The 22,608-nt window shown below is 43.8% G+C and overlaps 1 protein-coding gene across 1 annotated transcript in view; it reads left to right on the top strand.

The window, feature by feature from the left end:
• Positions 1-21,661, top strand: part of ELP2 (elongator acetyltransferase complex subunit 2) — a 43,590-nt gene extending 21,929 nt beyond the window's left edge. Inside the window, 9 exon segments of the mRNA XM_083749691.1 lie at positions 1,621-1,719; positions 1,846-1,903; positions 9,505-9,577; positions 10,639-10,831; positions 12,559-12,680; positions 16,208-16,350; positions 17,811-17,924; positions 21,369-21,512; positions 21,514-21,661. Of these exon segments, the coding sequence (XP_083605817.1) occupies positions 1,621-1,719; positions 1,846-1,903; positions 9,505-9,577; positions 10,639-10,831; positions 12,559-12,680; positions 16,208-16,350; positions 17,811-17,924; positions 21,369-21,512; positions 21,514-21,553 (986 nt within the window). The 3' untranslated portion in view covers positions 21,554-21,661.
• The last annotated feature ends 947 nt before the right edge of the window (positions 21,662-22,608 follow it).

The raw sequence follows: 22,608 nt of genomic DNA, 5'->3' as shown, positions 1-22,608 counted from the left end.
GCTGGCTCTTGTCTCTAAAGAGATATTATGATTGAAGCTATTTTGTCAACAAAAAAGACACTGGAAGAGCAGTCCTAACCTTCGTCCAGGCAGCAGTGGTCCAAGACAGAATGATGTAGCCACTGCTGCTTCTGCAAGCCCACCACTCATGCCAGCGGGTATAGAAGCTTGGGGGGGGGGTGTATGGGGTGAGCAGACAAAACACTGCTCCACTCTATGTTAGCCTGGAGTCAAGTGACTGTAGTTGGGCTGGCTCTGGATGCTAGGCTGGTTAGGCTCCCCTCTGCCTGCTCCTGGGCTACCTCTGGCGGAAGTCCTTCTGGCTGTATGCTTGGTAAGATGAATGGGGAGGTGTGCCACTGCTGTCATTTTGTGGCAAAGACTGGCGGAGCTGTTTTGGGCTGGGCAGAGGGAGCCCTCTGCTTCATCTTGTACAACGCCCCCCCCCCCCCAGCATGCTAGATAGGGTTTTTAGATTGCAGTCCTTATCCCAGTATATCGCTTCTTTCTGTTAGGACATTTGTCAGTTACCCAGTACTGTGATAAGCCTATGCATAGTCTGCTGTGTCATACCAGAATTCATGAGCTGTTGTCCCCAAGTCCTTTCAAGAATTCATTTTATGCAGTTAAATTACTGCCCTGTTATTTCAATGCTTTGCCCACCCTGCTGTTGGTGTCAAGATGGCAGGAGATGTGCCTGGATGTCTTGGGTGCTCTATGTTCCTATGTTGTTCAGATCTGGTAACATACGTTTCCCTGAAAACTTAATCGGATGCCACTGGTTAAAGTCTCCAAATGCCACGCTTCATGGCTCACACCCATACTTGATGGCTGGGTAAAACTATTCAATAGAGTGTATATTTTAAGCTTTCCCTTTTTTTGAACAAATCTTCTTGATTAATAAATTTAGTGCAATTGTTATGAAATTGCAAACTTCATTTCCTACAGAAGTCGGTTGAGGGAGCTCAAATTGGCAGGGGTATCTAACAAAAGCAAAAACAAAAATTTGATGGCATCTGGAAGACTAAATTCTGTAGGTAATGGCCCACTTTGCCAAATGCTGAGTTGCAGCTGGGAAAAGTACAGTGGTGCCTCGCAAGATGAAATTAATTCTTTTCGTGAGTCTTTTCGTCTTGCAATGTTTTTCGTCTTGCGAAGCACGGTCCGTCGCAACTGCGCCTCTTCAAGCGGCTTTAGGAAAAAAGCGAACAAACTCGCAAGACGTTTTCGTCTTGCGAAGCAAGCCCATAGGGAAATTCGTCTTGCACATTTTTCATTTTGCGAGGCATTCGTCTTGCGGGGCACCACTGTATAAGGCAGAAAAGTCTGTAGAAAGCTGACCAAGAAGATGAGTTATGGGGTGATCTCAGGAGAACGCCATACCAGCTTCTTTCAGCTTTCTCTAGGTCCTGCCTGGAGTTGTGTCATGAGGCCCAAATAGTTTACCTTGCATTGTAAAATTTGCTAACCTTCCTATCCAAACATAATTGGATTATGGACCAAATATTCTTTTAGATAATTTAAACTGAAAGCAGAATTGTTCTTTTCTGTTCAGTATTTTGTTAACCATTCCTTGATTGGCATGTTACTTTCGGACTCTAAAATATGCCTCTTTTACAGCTGAAGATACAGCAGCCCAGACAACTGAAGAGGAAGAAAAACTTAGTAACGCTTCCAGCCAGTATCATGAAAATTACTTTCAGCCTTGTAGTCTTACAGGTATGCAACATGTTAAAATGCTGTATTTGGGAATTTTGTTATGTAAATTAAGGGAGCAGATGAAAGGGAAGGGGGGCAGTATGAGGAAAAAAACCTCTTGGTTCTAAACCAATTAATATCTTCCAGAACCTCCCACGGAAGATCATCTCTTGCAGAACACGTTATGGCCTGAAACACAAAAGTTGTAAGTTGCTTTGTTTATCTGATGAGAAATAAACGGAAGAAATATGGGGAAAGGTTTTAACTCACTTGTTTAAAGTCAACTTCCCATGAGTTGTCGCCATTTCCTCATTAAACTTGTAGTTGTTCTGGGCTAAATGTGGGCCAAATGAATGAATGGCATTTGTTAAAAACCACATTTGCATCCTATTCTTTATTGAAGTAGCTCAGAATAGCATGCAAAATCATCTTTCATTTTATTCCCACAACAGCCTTGAATGGGCGGGGATTGAACTTGGGTCTCTAGCCAGGTTTGAAGATACTTAGTAAGAAAGTTTAGCATCTAATGTTATGTATGTATTTGATTTTATGTCCTATCCCATCCAAAAGGCTTGGGGCAAGTTACAGTATGCAAATTACTCTGCCCTATCAATTAGCTGCTTGACAGTCAATTTGAATTTAAAAGGCCGGATGATGCTTCTGGAAGACCTACTGGCCTAGGCTTTGGCAAGTTTTTGTTGAATTCTTTGCAACCTTTTCAAAACCCCATAAGCAGCTGTTGTTGTTATTTAGTAGTAGTAGTAGTAGTAGTAGTAGTAGTAGTAGTAGTAGTAGTAGTAAAGGTAAGGTAAAGGGACCCCTGACCATTAGGTCCAGTCGTGGCCAACTCTGGGGTTGCGTCGCTCATCTCTCTTTACTGGCCGAGGGAGCCAACGTACAGCTTCCGGGTCTTGTGGCTAGCATGACTAAGCCGCTTTTGGCAAACCAGAGCAGCGCACGGAAACGCCGTTTACCTTCCCACCGAAGTGGTACCTATTTATCTACTTGAAGTTTGACATTCTTTTGAACTGCTAGGTTGGCAGGAGCAGGGACCGAGCAATGGGAGCTCACCCCGTCACGGGGATTCGAACCGCCGACCTTCGGATTGGCAAGTCCTAGGCTCTGTGGTTTAACCCACAGCGCCACCCACGTCCCTAGTAGTAGTAGTAGTAGAAGTGATTTTTTTTTATTATGCTTTTGTCATTAATATAATCTGGGCAATGGGAATGGAGACTGAGAGAGAGTGGCTTCCCGAAGGGTGTAGGTTCCTAACTAATAAGAGTAGGGGCTGAGATAAGACTTGAACCTGTGACCTTCTGGCTTACTAATGGCATTTTTAGCTGCTATACTATATCACTTGGTAAACACGGAGCAGTAGCTTTATTGATCCTGAGTATAGCTCCCTCCTGAAACTGAGAAACAAACAATAGACGAATGAGTGGCTGCTCTCCTGAAACAAGTGCTTTTAGGAGCTAGAGGGTAACCCAGAGGCAGCTCTGTGTTCAGTGAAGGAGTTGCTGAGTTGCATCAAATATGTGTGCATTTGAGCAGAGGTCAGGAGATAGATTTTTGCCTTTAGATTCAGCGAGGTCTGCTGTCCTGGAACAATTCCCAGGGAGGCTGTTTTCCCCTCTGTTTTTCTTTGCTCGCTGCACTTGCCTTAAAGGCGCTTTAAATTGTGGCAGCTCTCTTTGCAAAGTGTGCCAGTTTTTCACAGTCTCTCATTCTTGGCAGGCTGGAGGTGGCAGAGGTACCATGATTCCAAGCAATTTGGCTTTCTGCTGAATCTGAGCAGGGAAGCCTGGAAATATTCTCAGGGCCGGGGGGAAATCCTTGCATGGTTTGCCAAGACCATTTGCCAGAGCCCTGTCCGCAGGCCTGCACAACTTGTGACCCACCAAGCAGAATGCAGCCCGTAGGCCATGTATTGCCAGGTGCCAGGTGTAGTTTTTGTAGCCACAAGCAAACAGCAAAAACAAAGCAATTAGAAATCTGCAGTATGACCAGCTTTACATGGATGGGTTTTAGAGTTTCATAAAACTCTCCCTCTGGCTCAGTGTTAAGGGCAGGGGGAAGAAGCTTGCTGCATGTTTTTGGTGGAGGGAAGGTAGTAGCTCAGTCTGCTTCTTAGAACGGTGTGATGAGGTGTCAATCATTCAGTCAACCATATGGCCTTCAGTGGAAGATGTCAGGCCAAGCCAAAAACCCGGTTATGTTGGAGGATGTTGTCTAGACAGGATGGTGTTCTCTCTCTGGACGTGAAGCGCAGGGTCTTGAAAGCTTCGCCTCTTCTGGGGAGGAGAAGTCGTCCCACCCTTCAAATTTTCTGTGCCTCATGATGGGGTAAAGGTAAAGGTACCCCTGAACGTTAAGTCCAGTCGCAGAGGACTCTGGGGTTGCGGCGCTCATCTCGCTTTACAGGCTGAGGGAGCTGGCGTTTGTCTGCAGACAGTTTTTCCGGGTCATGTGGTCATGACTAAGCTGCTTCTGGTAAAGCAGAGAAGCGTATGGAAATGCCATTTACCTTGCTGCCGGAGCGGTACCTATTTATCTACTTGCACTGCGTGCTTTCGAACTGCTAGGTTGGCAGGAACCAAACAATGGGAGCTCACCCCCGTCACAGGGATTCGAATTGTCGACCTTCTGATCGGCAAGCCCTAGGCTCTGTGGTTTAGACCACAGCGCCACCTGCGTCCCCATGATTGGTTAGGTTGAGTCTTTTGTTCCTTAGGAGAAAAGGCTTCCAGTGCGGTACTTTTAACTGCTCTACAGTTAAAAAGAGAAATAAAAACAATTCCTCTTGTGCTATCCACTTTGTTGTCTACCCTGTTTAACTCCCAACCATTGTCTGGGACTGTTGGCTGGGATTTGGAGGGTCCTCATTCACTGGGGTGGGCATGGGGAACTACATTTTGACAGTTCCTCTATTTTATGAACTCAGTGTTCACTACTTCTTTTCAGTTTGTAATGAGAGAGATAGAGATTTATTTTTAGTTGTGGGTGTAGATGGGATGTGTCGTTCTGCTCAAGATCCTGAGGATGTCATCCTATCTAGAGACTGTCCTCTCAACACAATCAGTAAATAGAAATTCACAGTAAGAACCAATTTCCTTTCTCTCTCTAAGCCTAACTAGGGTGGTTGTTACTGCACCTCACCCTTGCCTTCAAATTCTTTTGTTGAAGGTCGGTATAATAGGTAACCAATAACCAAGTAACCGAAAACACTTAGTAAATAAATAACTTTTAAAGGCACATAAGTGCTGTCATTGTATTTGGAGGAAAGGGAGCAGCAGGATTTTTTGATTTTTTTTTTATAGGGAAGTTCTTTTAAATCTGTAGTAATCTTAGTAGGTTTTCGAAGTGAACTCTCATAAACTCAGGAGAGAGACTCTTTGCTAGCTGGCTAAAGGTGCTCTGAGAGGACAATTGTTACATTCGGCTGCAAGCTCATTATTGAGAGAATGGCAAGAGGAACAGGTAGCAGCAGCGTACATTGAATAAGCTTGGTGAATCCCCGGTGAAGTCATTTGCTCATCATAGGTTTTTCTTAAAGGAAAGAGAATTATTTCTCTAACCAAGGCTGTACTTTAGCAAAGAGCACACCAAACAGATGTTTTGCTGGATCCAGATGCAGATACCATCCGTGTGTGTGTGTGTGTGTGTGTGTGTGTATCTAGTCCGTTTATAAGTCTGCCCCATTTAAGAGCAGTGATCCCAGGGTGAGTTACACTTAAAAACAACCATAAAATCAATTAAATACAATATAACAAATATCTGGAGTCTTATTTCATCTAATGTTTGATTCATGTAACTTTGCATCTGATTAGAGATATGAAACCTCTTCAGCACTGAGAAAATTGTTGATTATGTCTCACGATCCATTTGTCTGATGTGTAAATAGAAAAATATTATTATAATAATTATGAGTGTGGAGGCAGCCTGATCTACAGAATAATGCATTGAACTTTAGACCCAAATTTTCAAATTCTGGCTTGTTTCTGGACTTGCTGCTTATATACAATTCTTATATACCTCATCATCAAACTTGACTTGTGTTTGTGGAGGGACGTGTGTGTGTGTACGCGCTTCTCCTCTCCATCACACAAATAACATAATTTATATATAATTTAAATAAGTTACATTAATTTAGAAAAAATATGTAACAAAAAATGGTAGGGAACGTCTGGCCCATGAGGCTGTTCCCCGCAAACTTTCACACCTGAGCGCATATGGGATGGCAGGTGTAGCTCAGGTACGGCTGTAGCTATTAAGTGAGCTCCCAGTTGTTGTTGTTGTTGTTGTTTTGGCAAATGGAGTTCCCTGCAAGAAAACAAAATGCTCTGTTTGCAGGAAATGGGTTGTATCCAAATGTTTCCTACAAATGAACTTCAGAGGGGACTTCCTGGAACCACTCTTTAGGTGCTGGAAGTGCCTTCAAGGTCACTGTAACTTCCGATTAGCTGATTGGAGGTTACAACAAGTCCATTTGGCAATCACCTGTTGTTGCTGTTTTTGTTATTTAATTATTGAATTTATATACCACCCTATACCAGGGGTCTCAGGGCAGTTCACAGAATAAAATCAAAATATAAAACCACAGAATACCTAATAACAATATAAACAAGAACCCCCCCCCCCAATTTTTTTAAAAGGGCATAGGATGTAAACTGGATCAACCAAAGGCCTGGTTAAAAAGGAACATTTTTGCCTGGCACCTAAAGGTGTATATTGAAGGCACCAGGCAAACTTCCCTGGGGAGAGCATTCCACAGACGGGGAGTTACTGCAGAGAAGGCCCATTCTCGTGTTGCCACCCTCCGAACCTCGCGAGGAGGAGACACACGAAGGAGGGCCTCAGAAGATGATTTCAGGGTCTGGGTAGGTTCATATGGAAAGAAGCGGTCCTTGAGGTATTCTGGACCTTTTATGAAGTTGGGTGGATGTCATGTAGCGGTCCCTCCCACCTGTCAAAGTTGGCCCATGGCATGGGGAAATGAAAGAATCAGGCCTACCAAGCTGGAACTGATTCTCCACATCTGGTGGGAAGTTAAAATGCTAGTCTGTGCTAACCATGATTAAGAATTCATACCATAGTACAACAACAAACTGTGATCCAAGATCTGCTTGCCTACTTTCGTTTCCCATCTGCTCATTTTATAAGTTCAGAACTATTGCCGTAGTATAGCAGATCTTTGAGGTGGATCAGTTGCCCAGACCGTGGCTTGTGAGGTCCTACGAAACAGCAAGCAGCTGTTTCCAAATGTTACGTTTTACAAACCAGCTTCAAACTGTGGTTTATTGGCCCTAAACAAACCACAGTTTGGGTACAGACATTAAAGCAAGTTTTGATTTAGCTGAACAATGCATGGCTTTGCATTATATCAGAACCCAGTCTAGGTTCAAATGTTCAAAGGCATGGAAAAAGGATCACTGGCCCAATGAAGAGTATGATTTAGGCCGTGGCATTTCCTATTAATAAGATGAAGTTCCTCAAACCCGCTAGGGAAGACTTTTTCCAAGACTGAGTTCTACAGGATCTTTTCTTTTTTTTGTAGAAAGCAATGTATTTTGACAGGAGATAAAGAAAATATTGTCGGTTCCCAATTGTATTTGTGCAGTATTAATCTTGAAAGAAGCAATGTGAAATAATAGAAAATGTAGGTTTAATGTTGCCATAGCAGCAAGAAAAACAGGAACCAGCTTGCTAAAAATAGACCATTTGGCAATTGCATTTCTGTGCGAAATACTGTCACCTCGGCTTTAGATTTCAGAATAAATTTTTAACTTTGATAAATATTTAAGGAGATAATTGTGCATAGGAGTCTACTGAAGGGTTCCATTGCAAATATTACATTTTATAGTTCAATAATAGTACGGTTGAACTTTAAAATAATTACAGGAATAGTGAGGCAACATACTAAAACTTGCAGTGTCGAGCTTCATGCAAAATGTGTTTGCTTTTTTAGCTCACATTTGTTGGGCTGGTCTTACTACAGGGTGAATAAAGGTTATAACTCAAGGCATTGCATACCATTCTGTTGTGCAATCTTCATAGACCCCATGTGGTTGCTGAGGCCTCTTCAAGTGACCTGCCACTAATAGCCGATTTATAAAGAAATGATTAGGGAATAATAATAATTTATTATTTATACCCTGCCCATCTGGCTGGGTTTCCCCAGCCACTCTGGGTGGCTCACGACCGAATATTAAAAACACAAAGCAGCATTAAACATTAAAAACTTCCCTAAACTGGGCTGCCTTCAGGTGTCTTTTAAAAGTGAAATAGTTGCTTATTGCCACGACATCTGCGTTCCACAGGGTAGGCGCCACTACTGAGAAGGCCCTCTACTGTTCTATGATGCTAAGTCAAGTCTGCCAGTTCTCCGCTTGGTGCCTACCTGCCCCTCACCCCTCCGTCTTCCCCAGCCCACCATTTTCTGACCCATATGGCTTCTTATTTGAACATCACATTTGTGCTCCTTCCAAGGCCAAATAAGAGTTCAATTGGCAGCAGCATCTCCTGCATAGGAGCTCCAGGAACCTGCTTTCTGCCAAGTCAGGTTGTTGGTCAGTGTTGGTGCTGAACTTTAAAGCCCTAGACGGCCTCGGTCCAGTATACCCGAAGGAGCGTCTCCACCTCCATTGTTCTGCCCGGACACTGAGGTCCAATACCGAGGGCCTTCTGGTGGTTCCCTCGCTGCGAGAAGCCAAGTTACAGGGAACCAGGCCCAGGGCCTTCTCGGTAGTGGCACCCGCCCTGTGGAACGCCCTCCCACCAGATGTCAAAGAGAAAAATAACTACCAAACTTTTAAAAGACATCTAAAGGCAGCCCTGTTTAGGGAAGCTTTTAATGTTTAATAGGTTATTGTATTTTAGTGTTTTGTTGGAAGCCTCCCAGAGTGGCTGGGGGGACCCAGCCAGATGGGCCGGGTATAAATAAATTATTATTATTATTATTATTATTATTATTATTATTAGTCCATCAAATTCAGTATTGTCTACACTGCCTGGCAGCAGCTCTCCAGGGTGTCAGGAAGGGAGTCTGTCGCAGGAGATGTTGCTGCCGATTGAACCCGTGGCTGTCGGCATGCAAAGCACTCCACCCTTGCTTCCTAATCATCCAGACATCCTTACATGTAGAAAAGGAAGGGGACCCTTTCGCAAGGGCTTTTCCTTCCAGCTGGATGATGAAGGCACAACTTGGCTGTGCAACCGCACAGGAAGGAGAGAGGAAGAACGGAGAGGCTGCAAGGTGTGTGTGTGCCCAGAATATGTTTTAGGACACTCTGAATCAAAGACCCACACTTTTAGGAGAGCCTTCGCTTTGAGATCGCATTGAATCTTATCTAGCTCAATGTTTGGTTTGGGTGCAAGACAGCAGAGCTTTGATACCTCCATACCAGTAATAGCCAAGTTATATGGAAATGAATAGGAATCTGGGGTGTGTGACGTTTTCTTTTCTTTGGCAATCACTCGTAGCCGAGTAAGATTGTCTTTCATAAACACGGTTTTAACAATGAGTCCGTAGGTGACTGTGGAGGCTAATTCTGGATCCACACGTCCTTCCACAGTGGTGTTGATCACGGTATGGATTTGCCAAGGCTGCCTTCCTCCTAGCACGTTTGTCCCTTGTGTCCTGCGTTTGAGTGTCTTCAAAGCCCATGACACCTTTGGTAAAGGCTGTTCTCCGATTGGAGCGCTCACATGCCAGTGGGGGGGTGTGTGTACACTGCAACAAACTGTAGCCCACCAGACATTTTTTGCTATCTTTGCCTTTTTACTACTTTGGGGTCTTTGTCATTTTAGGTATGGACATGGCTATGAAGTTTTTTGTGTTGCCTGCAATAATGCGAAAACTGTGATTGCCTCGGCATGTAAGGTAAGAAAAAGTAAAAAGCGGCTGTGAAATTTCAATCACAGTGATCTGGGTGGCCTGAGTCACGTGAAAGAATCCTGCTGGATCAGACCAGAGGCCCACCAGCTAGAGAGTCTCACAAAACCTGTGGCAGCAACTGGTGATGACAGGAAAGCTGCTTTGGGAGAGTGACCTCATTGCGTGGAACTGTTCCTCTTTTTTTTTTTAATAAAAAAAATGAAGACATGTATCTTAAATACATCAGATGCATATTTTTAAAATTAATGTGCGGAGAGACTCCACAGGTGCAAATTAGTGGATGATTCCTCTTATAGGTTGTTCGTTGTACATGGGGCATATTGATTAATCAGCAAAATCAAAATAGGTTTTTCGAAGGACGGGGCAAACCTGGCCATTTTATTGTAGAATGGTGTCCTGGGCCAACATATGCAGAACATGAGCTTCTAGAAGCCAAGGACTGTAAGAAATACAATCAGTTCTTGCATTGTAATAGTAGCGGAGTCAGCCACTTGTGGTGGTGGTCATTTTTTGAGAGGAAGAGTCATTAAGGGAAGCTTTTCTGAAACACCTGATTTTTTTATGAGGCATTGCCCTAATCAACCAAATAAGTGTTTCTGGCATTTCCGTAATGCAAGCAAAAAGAGAAAATCAAGTGAAGTAAAGATTCCTGCCGAAGGACAGTTTGCAAAGTAAATATTTATTCATCCGAAAAAGATGGGTTCAGACTCACTATTTCCCCCAGCGCTTTTTGCTACTAACTACATCACGCTGGCTTTATTTAGGAATCTTTTTGGCCACCCTTCATCAGCAGGCAGTCCCAGGGTGCGACCATTTAAAAACATAAAAGCAATTTAAACGGTAATACAAAAGAAGAGTGGATAAATATCAACACCAACTGGAGCAACAATAAAACCACTGCAATAATGACATCAAGAATCCTAAACACAATCTTACCCGGCAAATGTCTCTGTAAATTGTTTATCTGCCCTTATGGTTGTTTTTCCCCCAAAGCTGCTTTTGTTCATTTTCAGTATTTATTCTCTCTCCATCACCCCATTTCACAGGCTTCTAAAAAAGAACATGCAGCCATTATTTTGTGGAGCACCACAACGTGGAAGCAGATACAGAGCTTACCTTTCCACAACCTGACAGTTACACAGATTTCCTTCTCCCCCAGCGATAAATTCTTGTTAGCAGTTTCAAGAGACAGGCAGTGGTCACTTTGGAAGTGTAACGACATCAGTTCAATGCAACCAGGTAAGCTAGCTAACAGTTGGTGTCACTGCTTGAAAACTAACGTTGCTGCGAGACCACATTCACCCGGTGCTATACCAGCTGCACTGGCTCCTGGTGGAGTACAGGATCAGGTTTAAGGTGCTGGTCTTATCCTTTAAAGCCCTATACGGCCTAGGACCCTCGTACCTACGGGACCGCCTCTCCTGATATGCCCCACAGAGAAACTTACGGTCTTCAAATAAAAACATCTTGAAGGTCCCAGGCCACAGAGAAGTTAGGCTGGCCTCAACTAGAGCCAGGGCTTTTTCGGCTGTGGCTCCGATCTGGTGGAACGCTCTGTCACTAGAGACTAGGGCCCTGTGGGACTTGACATCTTTCCGCAGGGCCTGCAAGACAGAGCTGTTCCACCAGGCCTTTGGCCAGGGCACAGCCTGACTCCCTCCCTCGGCAATCTTCGTGGAGCTCTGGAATAATGGTTGCCAGTGGCTTGATTTGAATCAATTTTATAATGAATGTTTTAGAGTGTTGTTTGTGCTGTACTTTTGTACTGTTTTATTGTTGTTAGCCGCCCTGAGCCTGGCTTCGGCTGGGGAGGGCGGGATATAAATAAAATTTATTATTATTATTATTATTATTTAAGGTGTGTTACGAATGAACACACAGATATCCATTTTGCGACTCTCTTTTAGTTTCTTCTTAAACTTTTGCAAACTTATTCTTCAAATTTTGATTTACAAATCTGGCCTTCATCTTACAGTTTCCAGGGGAGAGAACGTTTGGGCAGCAGAAACTTTCAGGCTGCTGATTCATGGCAATCCATTAACCAAATGAGGGTGGTGGAAGCTGTCTTGCTTGCTTCTTCCTGTTGGCCTTGGGTGTTTCTTATGGAAAAGGAACTTTTGGACAAACGTACAGTATGTCTGTTTATGCCCTACTCTGATGAAATAGTTTCCCTGCTCCTGACCATTATGGACTGAGCAGTGCTCAGGAAGCTGAGCAGTTATAAAAGCTATAGCAACCTGTCTTCTTTTTTTAGTAGCAACTCTCTTGATAAAATGTTGTCGGACATTTCTCCTGTAAATACATGGTCCAGTAACATTTGACTGCTGAGTGGTATCTTTGTATCCCATATGTAAAGGGATGGCATTCCAGGAGAGTTAACACTGGATGTTAAAGAAAGCTTGTAAATGTGCTGGAAGAAGTGGATATTATGTATTCTGTTCTATTGAACCATCTAAATATGAGTATTGCTGTTCCTGACAGTCTTGTGGGATTTGGAAACGATTGCCAATTCTTTAACTGGTTTGTAGATTGTGTGTGTTTGGTGAGGTCAAATCTTCCCTAAAGAAGGCTATTTGAATGCAGTAGATCAGTTTTTCAGCTGGTCGATGTTGGTAGACACCCCCACCCCCCACCCCCAAACTCTCTAGCAGTGATGCCACCGTAGTTGCCCAAGCAGCTTGGCTCGGGAAGGTCTCTTTTTCTTGATTGAGCAATCTTAGTAGATGATCTGAGTTGCCCCAGAAGCTTCTGCAGTTATGCAGAGGGCTGCCTATAGTGTTCAGAACACCAGGAAGTAGGAATGGGTGTGTGTGTGTCTGGATGCAGTTTGTGAGCCGTCAGTTGGCCATCTGTACTCTGTATTACTGTTCCCTCCTTTTAAACCTTTACCCCCACCATTTTCTGGGGCAAGGTCTGCCTGCAGGAATAAATCACAACGTTCTTCTGTTTCATATTTGTCATTCCAGACCCAGCTTTCAGCCTTTTTGCTTACACAAATCAAAGCACGGCTGTGCACACTCGCATCATTTGGTCCTGCGACTGGACCCCTGATAGCAAGTATTTCATTACTGGAAGCAGAGACAAAAAGGTAAGTAAATAATCAGTTGCTCCTTACCCAGCTTCACAGAGTTAATTCACACAAATCAATATGTTCTTGTATGTTTATGCGGAATGTGTCATTAAAATTAATATGCCTTTAAAAATTCATCCCTCAGTAAATTTGTTTGGCACTGAACTTGACTACCTATTTTTTATATGTAGGCATAATCTTTTACTGAAAGTCCTAATTCAATGCAGATGGAAGATGTTGAGTGTATTAGAAAGCAGAGGAGGAATTTTGCACAAAATATTATTTACCCAGCTGCTGTTAATTCTAACATGCTCATTGTTAGTGAGTATAGGACTGAAGCGAGATCTTGCATGTTAGCTTAGAAAGGTAATAGTTTTATGCAGTAGGAAGTCTCTTATAGCCATATTCTGCGTACCATGATGGGGCAAGAACCCGCTTAAGGCATTTCTTTTGAAAAAGATGAAGCCTGAATTCAGGCAGGGTGTACTACATTCATTCATTCATTCATTCATTCATTCATTCAATCAATCAATCAATCAATAAAATGTTGTATACCTAGGCAGTCCAAATTATGTGCTAAGTAATTATAAATTTATGCTATCTGTGGATTCTGCAAATTGAGAAACTAGCATAAATTACCGTATTTTTTGCACCATAACACTCATCTTTTTCTCCTAGAAAGGGGAAATGTCTGTGCTTGTTATGGAGCGAATGCCTGCGGGTGGCCGGGGGGGGGGGGATCTGCTGCAGTTGTGAGCAGAGGATCCATGATTCCCCTTCCTTCCCTCCTCCGTGGCTCGCTTTGAAACAGCAAAGCGGGAGAAGAGCCGCGTAGTGGGGAGGAGAGAGGGACAGAGAGCCTGCTTCTTTAAAGGAGCAAAGCGGGAGAGGAGAGGAGCCGCTTACACTCGTGTCCGATTAAAGCAAGCAGGCTCTCTGTCCCTCTCTCCTCCCCACTCAGCTCGCTAAATAGCAGCAAAGTTTTTCAGCTCGCTAGCAGGGAGGAGGGAGAAAAGCAGAGCCTGCTTGCTTTAAAGGAGCAAAATGGGAGAGGAGAGGAGCCTTCTCCCCTTATACCCCTCTTCTTCATATTAGCAGCATCCTTCTCCACACACCCCACGCGTGCTCCTTGTCCCTTGAGTGCTTTTCCTTCCCTTCCCACTTAAAACGTGGTTACAAACCACGGATCCACATGGATCCTCAGGATTTTTGCATTGGGCTACTCCATACTCACTGTCAGATCACATGTCTGTGGCCACTGTTTCATTTAGAATATATTTTTTTCTTGTTTTCCTCCTCTGAAAACTACGTGCGTGTTATGGTCTGGTGCATGTTATAGAGCGAAAAATACGGTACCTTATTTCAAATAATTTATTATGACAACAGGCGCGGTAGTGGTTAGAGTGTTGGACTGAGCCTAGGAAGAAATCTGCACTGAATCTCACTTGTTCACCTTGTGCCAGTCATTCTCTCTTGACCTAACCCACGTCACAGGGTTGTTGTGGGAATAAAATGGGGGGGGGGGAGAGAGAAAAAGGATGAAATTCTCTGGAAGCTGAATTCTGTGCTCCATAGCACATATTGTGTGTTTTCTATGCTCCTACAGAAGTGTAGCCATGCATAGAATCTTGCCCAGATCCTAAGAACTTGGTAATCATTTTAGTTTCATATCTGTGCATATGGTGGTCATCTGTGATAATTTAGTACAGTGCCATCAGTATATATAAAGCTTTCACAGTATAAGTGACAGAAAATCACTGTTCCTTGTTATAAGGAGCTTATAGTCTAAGGTTTGTCAGTGGAGAGAGAGCAGAGGAAGATCAGGGACGAAAGATGCAAGGATAACAGAAGATAAATGTGAGCAAGTGTAGTTACACATACTCTGATTTCATGATAGTTGGGAATGAAAAATGAGTGGTGGTTGTCTATAATCAAATTTTTAAAGTGCAAAAAGTATTTTTTTTATGGTAACGACTCTGTTTCTTATGCCTCTTCACGTATTGTCAGGTTCTGTTTTGCAGTCCTGGCTTAGAGTGGCTTTTGCCTTGCTGCTAACAAAGTGAACAAGAGCTTTAGATCTTGCCTTATTTATGTACCACTGGCTATAATAAGCTATTTTGTAAATTCCCACCTTCACATGGGGGAAAAAAACCTTCCATTGCCTTCGTTGTTATCCTTTCTTAAGCCCCAATACAGGTTCTTTTCTCTCTTTTTTTGCAATATCCTTTCTTTGCTGATGGCGAGCAGCCCGGCAAAGAAGGTTTTCCAGATAATCCTTATCAGTTAATCCATGCTTCTAAATGTTTTTTGTACAGCAGTAGAACTTACTATGTGTTTTGTACACTGTTTGCTAACCAGCAGTGGCTTTCCCAAAGCCTAAGCCTCTGCTCTGAAACTAATTTTGGACTCCATAAAGTACAACAACACTTGCGCTGGATTATTATTTTTAATCACCCCTGTAAACATTTCAGAATTGCTGTGAGCAAAGTTGGGAGCGCCTTCTTCTTTCTCCTAACTTCAGATTCCCCCAGAAGCTCCCCCACGCCTCACTTTTCAGTATGGCAAAAAAAGTCAACATATCATTATTGCTTACTGCACTGCTGCAGCTTTTAGACAGTGATCAGTTTTACATTTGACTAGCATAAGCTCTGCTTTTGAACACTTCTGAAACTGCAGTAGCCAATCTCTGAGGTCATTGGATGATTCCAAAGATGGGCTTAATCCTAGCAGGAAGAAGAGTGAAATCACTTCTGCACAGAGTAGTGTTCTGTGTGTAACACACACACACACACACACACAGAGAGAGAGAGAGAGAGAGAGAGAGAGAGAGAGAGAGAGAGAGATATTTGCCTTTATGGTTAGTTTTATTATTTATATGGGTTTATATCCTTCTGTGGGGATGCGAGTGGCGCTGTGTGTTAAACCACAGAGCCCAGGACTTGCTGATCAGAAGGTTGGCGGTTCAAATCCCCGTGACGGGGTGAGCTCCCGTTTCTCGGTCCCTGCTCCTGCCAACCTAGCAGTTCGAAAGCACGTCAAAGTGCAAGTAGATAAATAGGTACTGCTCTGGCGGGAAGGTAAACGGCGTTTCCGTGCGCTGCTCTGGTTTGCCAGAAGCGGCTTAGTCATGCTGGCCACATGACCCAGAAGCTGTACGCCGGCTCCCTCGGCCAATGAAGTGAGATGAGCGCCGCAACCCCAGAGTCAGTCACGACTGGACCTAATGGTCAGGGGTCCCTTTACCTTTATATCCTTCTGTATCCCTTGGACTCAGGGTGGCTAACAGTTTTTCAATAGCATATATAGGTCTGTATTCTTTGGAGGGCTCGCAACAAATCTGGACCCCAAACAAGAGAAAGAGGTGGGGAGAAAAACAGGATTTTCACATACTAAATTCATCCCCAAACATTTTCCATGCATGGAGAACAGTTAGTTTCTCGCAGCATTGGGAAGAAACACTGCAGGGGTGGAAACTCCCACCTGATCCAAATGTGCAGTCCTCACTGTCTCATTGGCTGATACTCTGCTACTTGCCCTTGAAATAGGTTGTTATTTGGGGCGAATGTTGTTCAGCAGAGGAGAATAAAGAAAACGACCCGGGTGAGATCCAGCCTTGTTCGCCAGTCCTGGATGTTGGGGACTCTGTCACGGCCCTTAGTGCTAGTCATCTGCTTGCTCCTGATGGGAGGTATGTTGTGTCCTTAAAGAAGAAGCCATGTGCTCAGAAGCCGAATGTTCATGGCGATTGATTTCCTGAAACAGAGCCACTACTAGCGGCTTTTGTGGCCTGTGTTTCTTAGTTCGCCTTGTTGTGTTTCTAACTCTTATTCAGACAGTCACTGGTTCTACCTGCCTCTACCCCTTCTAGGTGTTGCTCTACATGGGATGTACATTGTAATATCCACAGGCCCGATTAACAAGTCTTAAAATGGTGGAAGGCTTAAAAGTTGCTTGTATGTGGCGCTGTGGGTTAAATCACAGAGCCTAGGATTTGCTGATCAGAAGGTTTGAATCCCTGCTACGGGGTGAGCTTCCGTTGCTCAGTCCCTGCTCCTGCCAACCTAGCAGTTCAAAAGCACATCAAAGTGCAAGTAGATAAATAGGTACTGATCCGGCGGGAAGGTAAACGGTGTTAACCGCCTCTCCCAGTATGCCCCACGGAGAGCCTCAAGGTCCATAAATAGCAACACCCTAGTGGTCCCGGGCCCTAAGGAAGTTAAATTAGCTTCAACCAGAGCCGGGGCCTTTTCAACACTGGCTCCGGCCTGGTGGAACACTGCCTCATGAGACCAGGGCCTTGCAGAATCTGATTTCTTTCCGCAGGGCCTGTAAGACAGAGTTGTTCCGCCTGGCCTTTGGCTTGGAGCCAATTTGATTCCCTCCCCTCCCCCTCTTTCTTTTTCCTTTTTCCTTTCTCCTCCTGTGATGAGGCTGCATTTTAATATTTTAATGTTTCAATATTTTAATGTATTTTAATCTTGTTTTTAAGTTGTATTCATTCAACTTGTTTTTATTATTGGATGTTAGCTGCCCTGAGCCCGGCCTTGGCTGGGGAGGGCGGGGTATAAATAAAAAATTATTATTATTATTATTATTATATTATTCTGTGCGCTGCTCTGGTTCGCCAGAAGCGGCTTAGTCATGCTGGCCACATGACTCGGAAGCTGTACGCCAGCTCCCTCAGTCAATAAAGCGAGATGAGCACCGCAACCCCAGAGTCGGCCACGACTGGACCTAATGGTCCGGGGTCCCTTTACCTTTACCTTTACGTGCAGTTTAGATGTGATGTCAAATATGTGGTGGTTGAGCTGGGATTATCAGCTTTCAGAGAGTTGGAAGGGATCCTGAGGGTCGTCTAGCTCAATCGCCTGCAATTCAGGAATCACAACTAAAGCATCCCTGACAGATGGCCATCCAAGCTGTGCTTAAAAACCTCCAAGGAAGGAGAGTCCACAGTCTACTGAGGGAGACTATTCCATTGTGGAACCACTCTTTCTGCCAGAAAGTTCTTCCTGATGTTTAGTCAGAATCTCCTTTCTTGTAACTTGAAGCCAGTGGTTTGGGCCTTACCCTCTGGAGCAGGAGAAAACAAGCTTGCTGACTGGGTAATGAGCTTTAATTACTGACAGAACTCTCCTTTTTCTATAGCTATATCGTTGCAATAGGCACAGAAAGTGGGAAGATTCACTTGTATAAATGGAAACCAAGCGACAAGAGGCTGCCACTTTCGGACTGGACCAAATGTGCTGAAACAGACAACAGGTAACCCTATCCCAAACCTCTTGTGTCTCAAAGCAACTATACAGAAAGCCACTATTTCACAGATGCCTTAGCATTTGGCTGTGTGAGGGTTCTTGCACTGGTTCTGTGAGGCCCCTTTGGCACCTGTTATAATGATGCCTTAAGGGACCTGCATTTGTAGAAACCCTTATTTATAGAGCTGATGCAGCATAGCTGCTAGAAATGTGAGCTGGGAATTCTCTGCTTCAGATTTGCCCCCAGCCAGTAGCTGAATTTTAATTGTGGCGAGCCATGATATCGTAGCAGCATGATGTGCACTGGAGGGGATGCAGGAGCAAGGTGAAAATGCTGTGGATGCTTGTGTCTTTGTATGGTTGCTGTGGTCCTTTCTCTACTTCTTTTTCAAGAACTGCTTAATTTCAGAAAGTGTTGCACAAGAGCTCTTCCAGACCCTGGGAGTGCCAGAGTCAAACCATTTCTGTTGTTCTTAAACTTGTTCTGATTTGATTCCGGTTCATCTCAGTAAAGGTTTGTTAGCAGGTTCAGATGAATGTCATATAATACCGAATTCTCTGTGTGATAAGGCTAAAGGTCCCTGCAATACTTTTAATAATAATAATATTTATACCCCGCCCATCTGGCTGGGCCTCCCCAGCAACTCTGGGCGGCTTCCATAGAAACCAGAAATACAGTAAAATATCACATGTTAAAAACTTCCCTGAACAGGGCTGCCTTAAGATGTCTTCTGAATGTCAGGTAGTTGTTTATCGCTTTGACATCTGCTGGAAGGGCGTTCCACAGGGCGGGCGCCACTACCGAGAAGGCCCTCTGCCTGGTTCCCTGTAGCTTTGCTTCTCGCAATGAGGGAACCGCCAGAATGCCATCGGCGCCGGACCTCAGCGTCCGGGCAGAATGGTGGGGGTGGAGACGCTCCTTCAGGTATACTGGACCGGGGCCGTTTAGGGCTTTAAAGGTCAGCACCAACACTTTGAATTGTGCTCGGAAACGTACTGGGTGTTATATGGTCTCGGCGGCCGCTCCCAGTCACCAGTCTAGCTGCCGCATTTTATCATTATTATCAATATATCCTGCCTTTCACTGCAGTTCCCAGGCAGTCATCCCTCAAGCCCTGTGGCCAGAACCAGATCTGCTTAGATTCAGGCCATACACTATCATAGTGGTCTTGGTTACTGTGTTACATATGCAATTCCTGGTCCATGCTTTTCGACTCATAGCTGATCCCAGAGATCAGCTTCCCCTGTACATCCTTGCACTCCGTTCATTTTCCTATAGTGAGAGGGAAGACAGTACAGCGCAGGTGGAATTCTTCTGTGTAGTGCATGAAAAAAAATATCCTTCCCTCCTTTTTTCACTGCACTGTTATCATCATGGTCGGTTGCAGAATTATAGCAGCAAATGTCCTCTGTTCTGCCTATTTTGTTTCTCAGCCCTGGAAGAGGGCAGTGTGTTAGCAATACTTGGCGTTTATATAGCACTTTCAGAGCACTGCACATTACATTATCAGGTTGTAATCCTTTCAGTAACCTTGTAAAATGGGTCATCATTCTGACGATATTACAGATTTGAGTGGTAGGAGGCAAGCAGCTGTAAACCAAGGGCTCCCTGGTTTGTAGCCCCAGTCTCTTACTGTAGCTCTTATATTAGAAGCTTTAGCCCATATATAGAATTCAGTTGCCATTCATGTTGTGCATGTATCCCCATATCACCCCTTTAAAAAAATTATACCCATATTTGGAACTAGCAGCCTGAATTTCAATTCAGATACAACTAAGCCTTAGATAAAAGATGGAACCAAACTCAGTTTAGCTCTGGAATCAGTTACTACAATTGTTTGCAGCTATATGCATACTGGGTTAAGCCTTTCCAAATCAGATGCAAATAACTTGATGTGCTTGCGTGTGCAAGCTGAACTTGAAAGACCTCAATGGGACATGTAGAAATGCATATAGGGTGAATTTTTAAAAGCTGAAATCTGATGGGAGGGAGGAATATATAGTTGGAGTCAGTTTTATTTATATAATACATGATCTGCCACATTTGTGCTCAAAGCAATTTGCAGACAATAATTTTTTTAAATAAAATAATGCAATACTTAATAAGAATTATAGTATCACTACTGCATGAACAATGAATAGAGGATGCACATCCATGCTGATTTCAAGTTCTGTGCCTTTGGGATCTGGCTTGTTAAGGCCCCATGAGACCATGAATGTTTGAATCTCTCACTATGCCATTAACTTTTCCATTTATCTAAATTGGCCCAAAGGGCTTACTAGTGTACCAGCAGCATCTGTTCGCCCTTCAGATGGTTTGCCCGGCTCCACATAACATCTCACACACACAGTCCAGAGCCCTCTGGGACATCTCTTGCCAGCACCGTAGCTAGATAAGACTTTACACAGTTCTGTTGGCATACCTTGACTTCTGTATGTCTTGTTTGTTTCACCAAACAGTCTTTACATTTATTAAGAGTTCAATGTTTCAAATTGTCAGCTGTAGCTACTTAATTCTTGAACAAGTTTACCTGCTCTGGTGCCAAGAGAAGGAGATTGAATTGGAGCTAATATTTGCTTTTATTTGAGTTGTTTACTCTGTGGAAGAACATGTCTGTAGTTCAAAAAGCATTGGGAAATGTGAATATTAGTTGGGCAATTAACATTTTCCACACGTGCTTCTGACTGCAGTTGTTTGCGCACCCGGATTTTGCCTTTCGATGTGGCGGCTAATCATAGTTTAGTGGTTAGGATTGCCCCGACAAACTTATGGGTCAATTACATCATCCTGTCCTGATTTTTGTTAATAATAATTTGCTGAGATAACCATATTGGTAGCTTGTTGGTTGCCCAGAACTCATAATATGAACCCATAGTTTGTTTATAAACTTTGGTTTGGAAGTAAGGCATTAACTTGCCAATGTGCATGTCATGGTAAACTGTGATTAGTGAAAATTAATTGGGGGGGGGGAATTCACACCCTAAAAGGGGGAGAAGGAGTGAGTGAGCACATGGGCTTTCAAAGGCATCCCTGACTATCAACCCATGGTTTGGCATCTTTTCCCTTGAGCTGCTGTACTCTCTGACACTTGCTTCTCTTTAAACTTTCTAAGTGATGTGTTTTGTAACTTTTTGTTAAGAAGCTTGCATGGCTAATGGCAACGTTTGACCTGAAATTACAGCAGAAATAGGTGTATTTCTGTTTGAATTATTTATGGGATGAAGCGGAGAAATGCCACTTGAACTCAGAATAGCTCCAGCATCTTTAATATCTACAGGCAGTGACAAGTTTAGTCCCCCCACCCCCGAGCTGGCAGTGCTGAAAAGGAGTGCACTAATTAGCTAAATGCTGACGTTTGGAATTGACAAAGTCCAGCTGAGTTTGACATTTTGTGGTTGCGAGAGATGAATTGGGTTTCCTTCCCCCCTAATAGCTCCTGTCTTTTTGCAGCCAAAGCCACACTCTTGTTGTCAAGCAGCTGTGTTGGAGAAAGTGCGTGGGCCGCGCTGGGCAAGGGACAGCGGAGAGCAGCAGGTGGCTGCAGCTGGCGAGCTGCGGGGCCGACTATTCTCTCAAGATACTCAGCATTAACAGAGACAGTCTTTAAGCAATTTACTTTCGACCACACTTCGTGAAATATGTCAATAGTACCTGTTTTCTGAACTTTTTTTTAAAAAGCACTTCTTTTTCTGAAAACTATGTGTCCACCTGGAGCTTAATTATTAAAGCGGTTTGTATAAAAACATGTGTTTACTATTGGCCTTCCCTCACGAAAAGGTTATTCTCCACGGGTACATTGCTGTCCTTCGCTAGCGTTTTCCTTGTGATAACCATCTCCCTAGAACAGAAGTGATTGGGGCAGAACGGACTCACTTCTTTACCTTCTCGGAAATTACATTCCTGTTTAAAATTGCCTATTCCCCACCCCCCATTGTGTTCAAAATCATTTTGATTTGTGGTTCTAGCCTGGGACTCAGCAAAGTTTTGTCTCTAAATGTGCCCGAGCCTCAACCAATGCAGGGTTTTTGTTTTTAAATCATTTTGGTCGGGATGGAAAATGTCAGGCTCAGGGGCTGCATTTTGCCCTCTGCACCTCACTATTTGACTCTTAGTACTCTCCCATGGCCCTTCCCAGCCATATCCTCTGCACTTTCCTTGGTTGTTTTTGCCTAGCTGGAATGTGTCTCTGAACTCTGATAATGCCTCTTGTTTCCTTAGGTTAAGGATAGAAAGAGGGGTGTGAGAATGCCTGTCAACTAGACTACTGGACAAAGGTAAAATTCACATTAATTGCTCTGTCCACTTCACAGCCTTTCTCCCTGCCCTCCACAGGCGTGCGGCCCCCCGAATGGAATGTGGCCCTCGGAATGAAAAAGGTTCCAGGCCCCTGATTTAGATGACATTTTGAAATTCTTTGTAACTTTCCTTCTCTGTTACTTATAATGCGTGTTAAACGCAGTGGCTTGAGATCAGATTTATTGTGCCATGGAACTTGTGTGATTCCAGTTCCATTAGATTTTTCTGAGAGTATAGTACAGTGGTACCTCTGGTTACGAACTTAATTCCTTCCGGAGGTCCGTTCTTAACCTGAGGTACCACTTTAGCTAATGGGGCCTCCTGTTGCCGCCGCGGCGTAATTTCTGTTCTCATCCTGAGGTAAAGTTCTTAACCCGAGGTACTACTTCCAGGT

The sequence above is a fragment of the Podarcis gaigeae genome (genome assembly GCF_964106915.1).
Source record: "Podarcis gaigeae genome assembly, chromosome: 7".
Taxonomy (NCBI): Eukaryota; Metazoa; Chordata; class Lepidosauria; order Squamata; family Lacertidae; genus Podarcis; species Podarcis gaigeae.
This window is presented reverse-complemented; position numbering and strand designations above follow the sequence as displayed.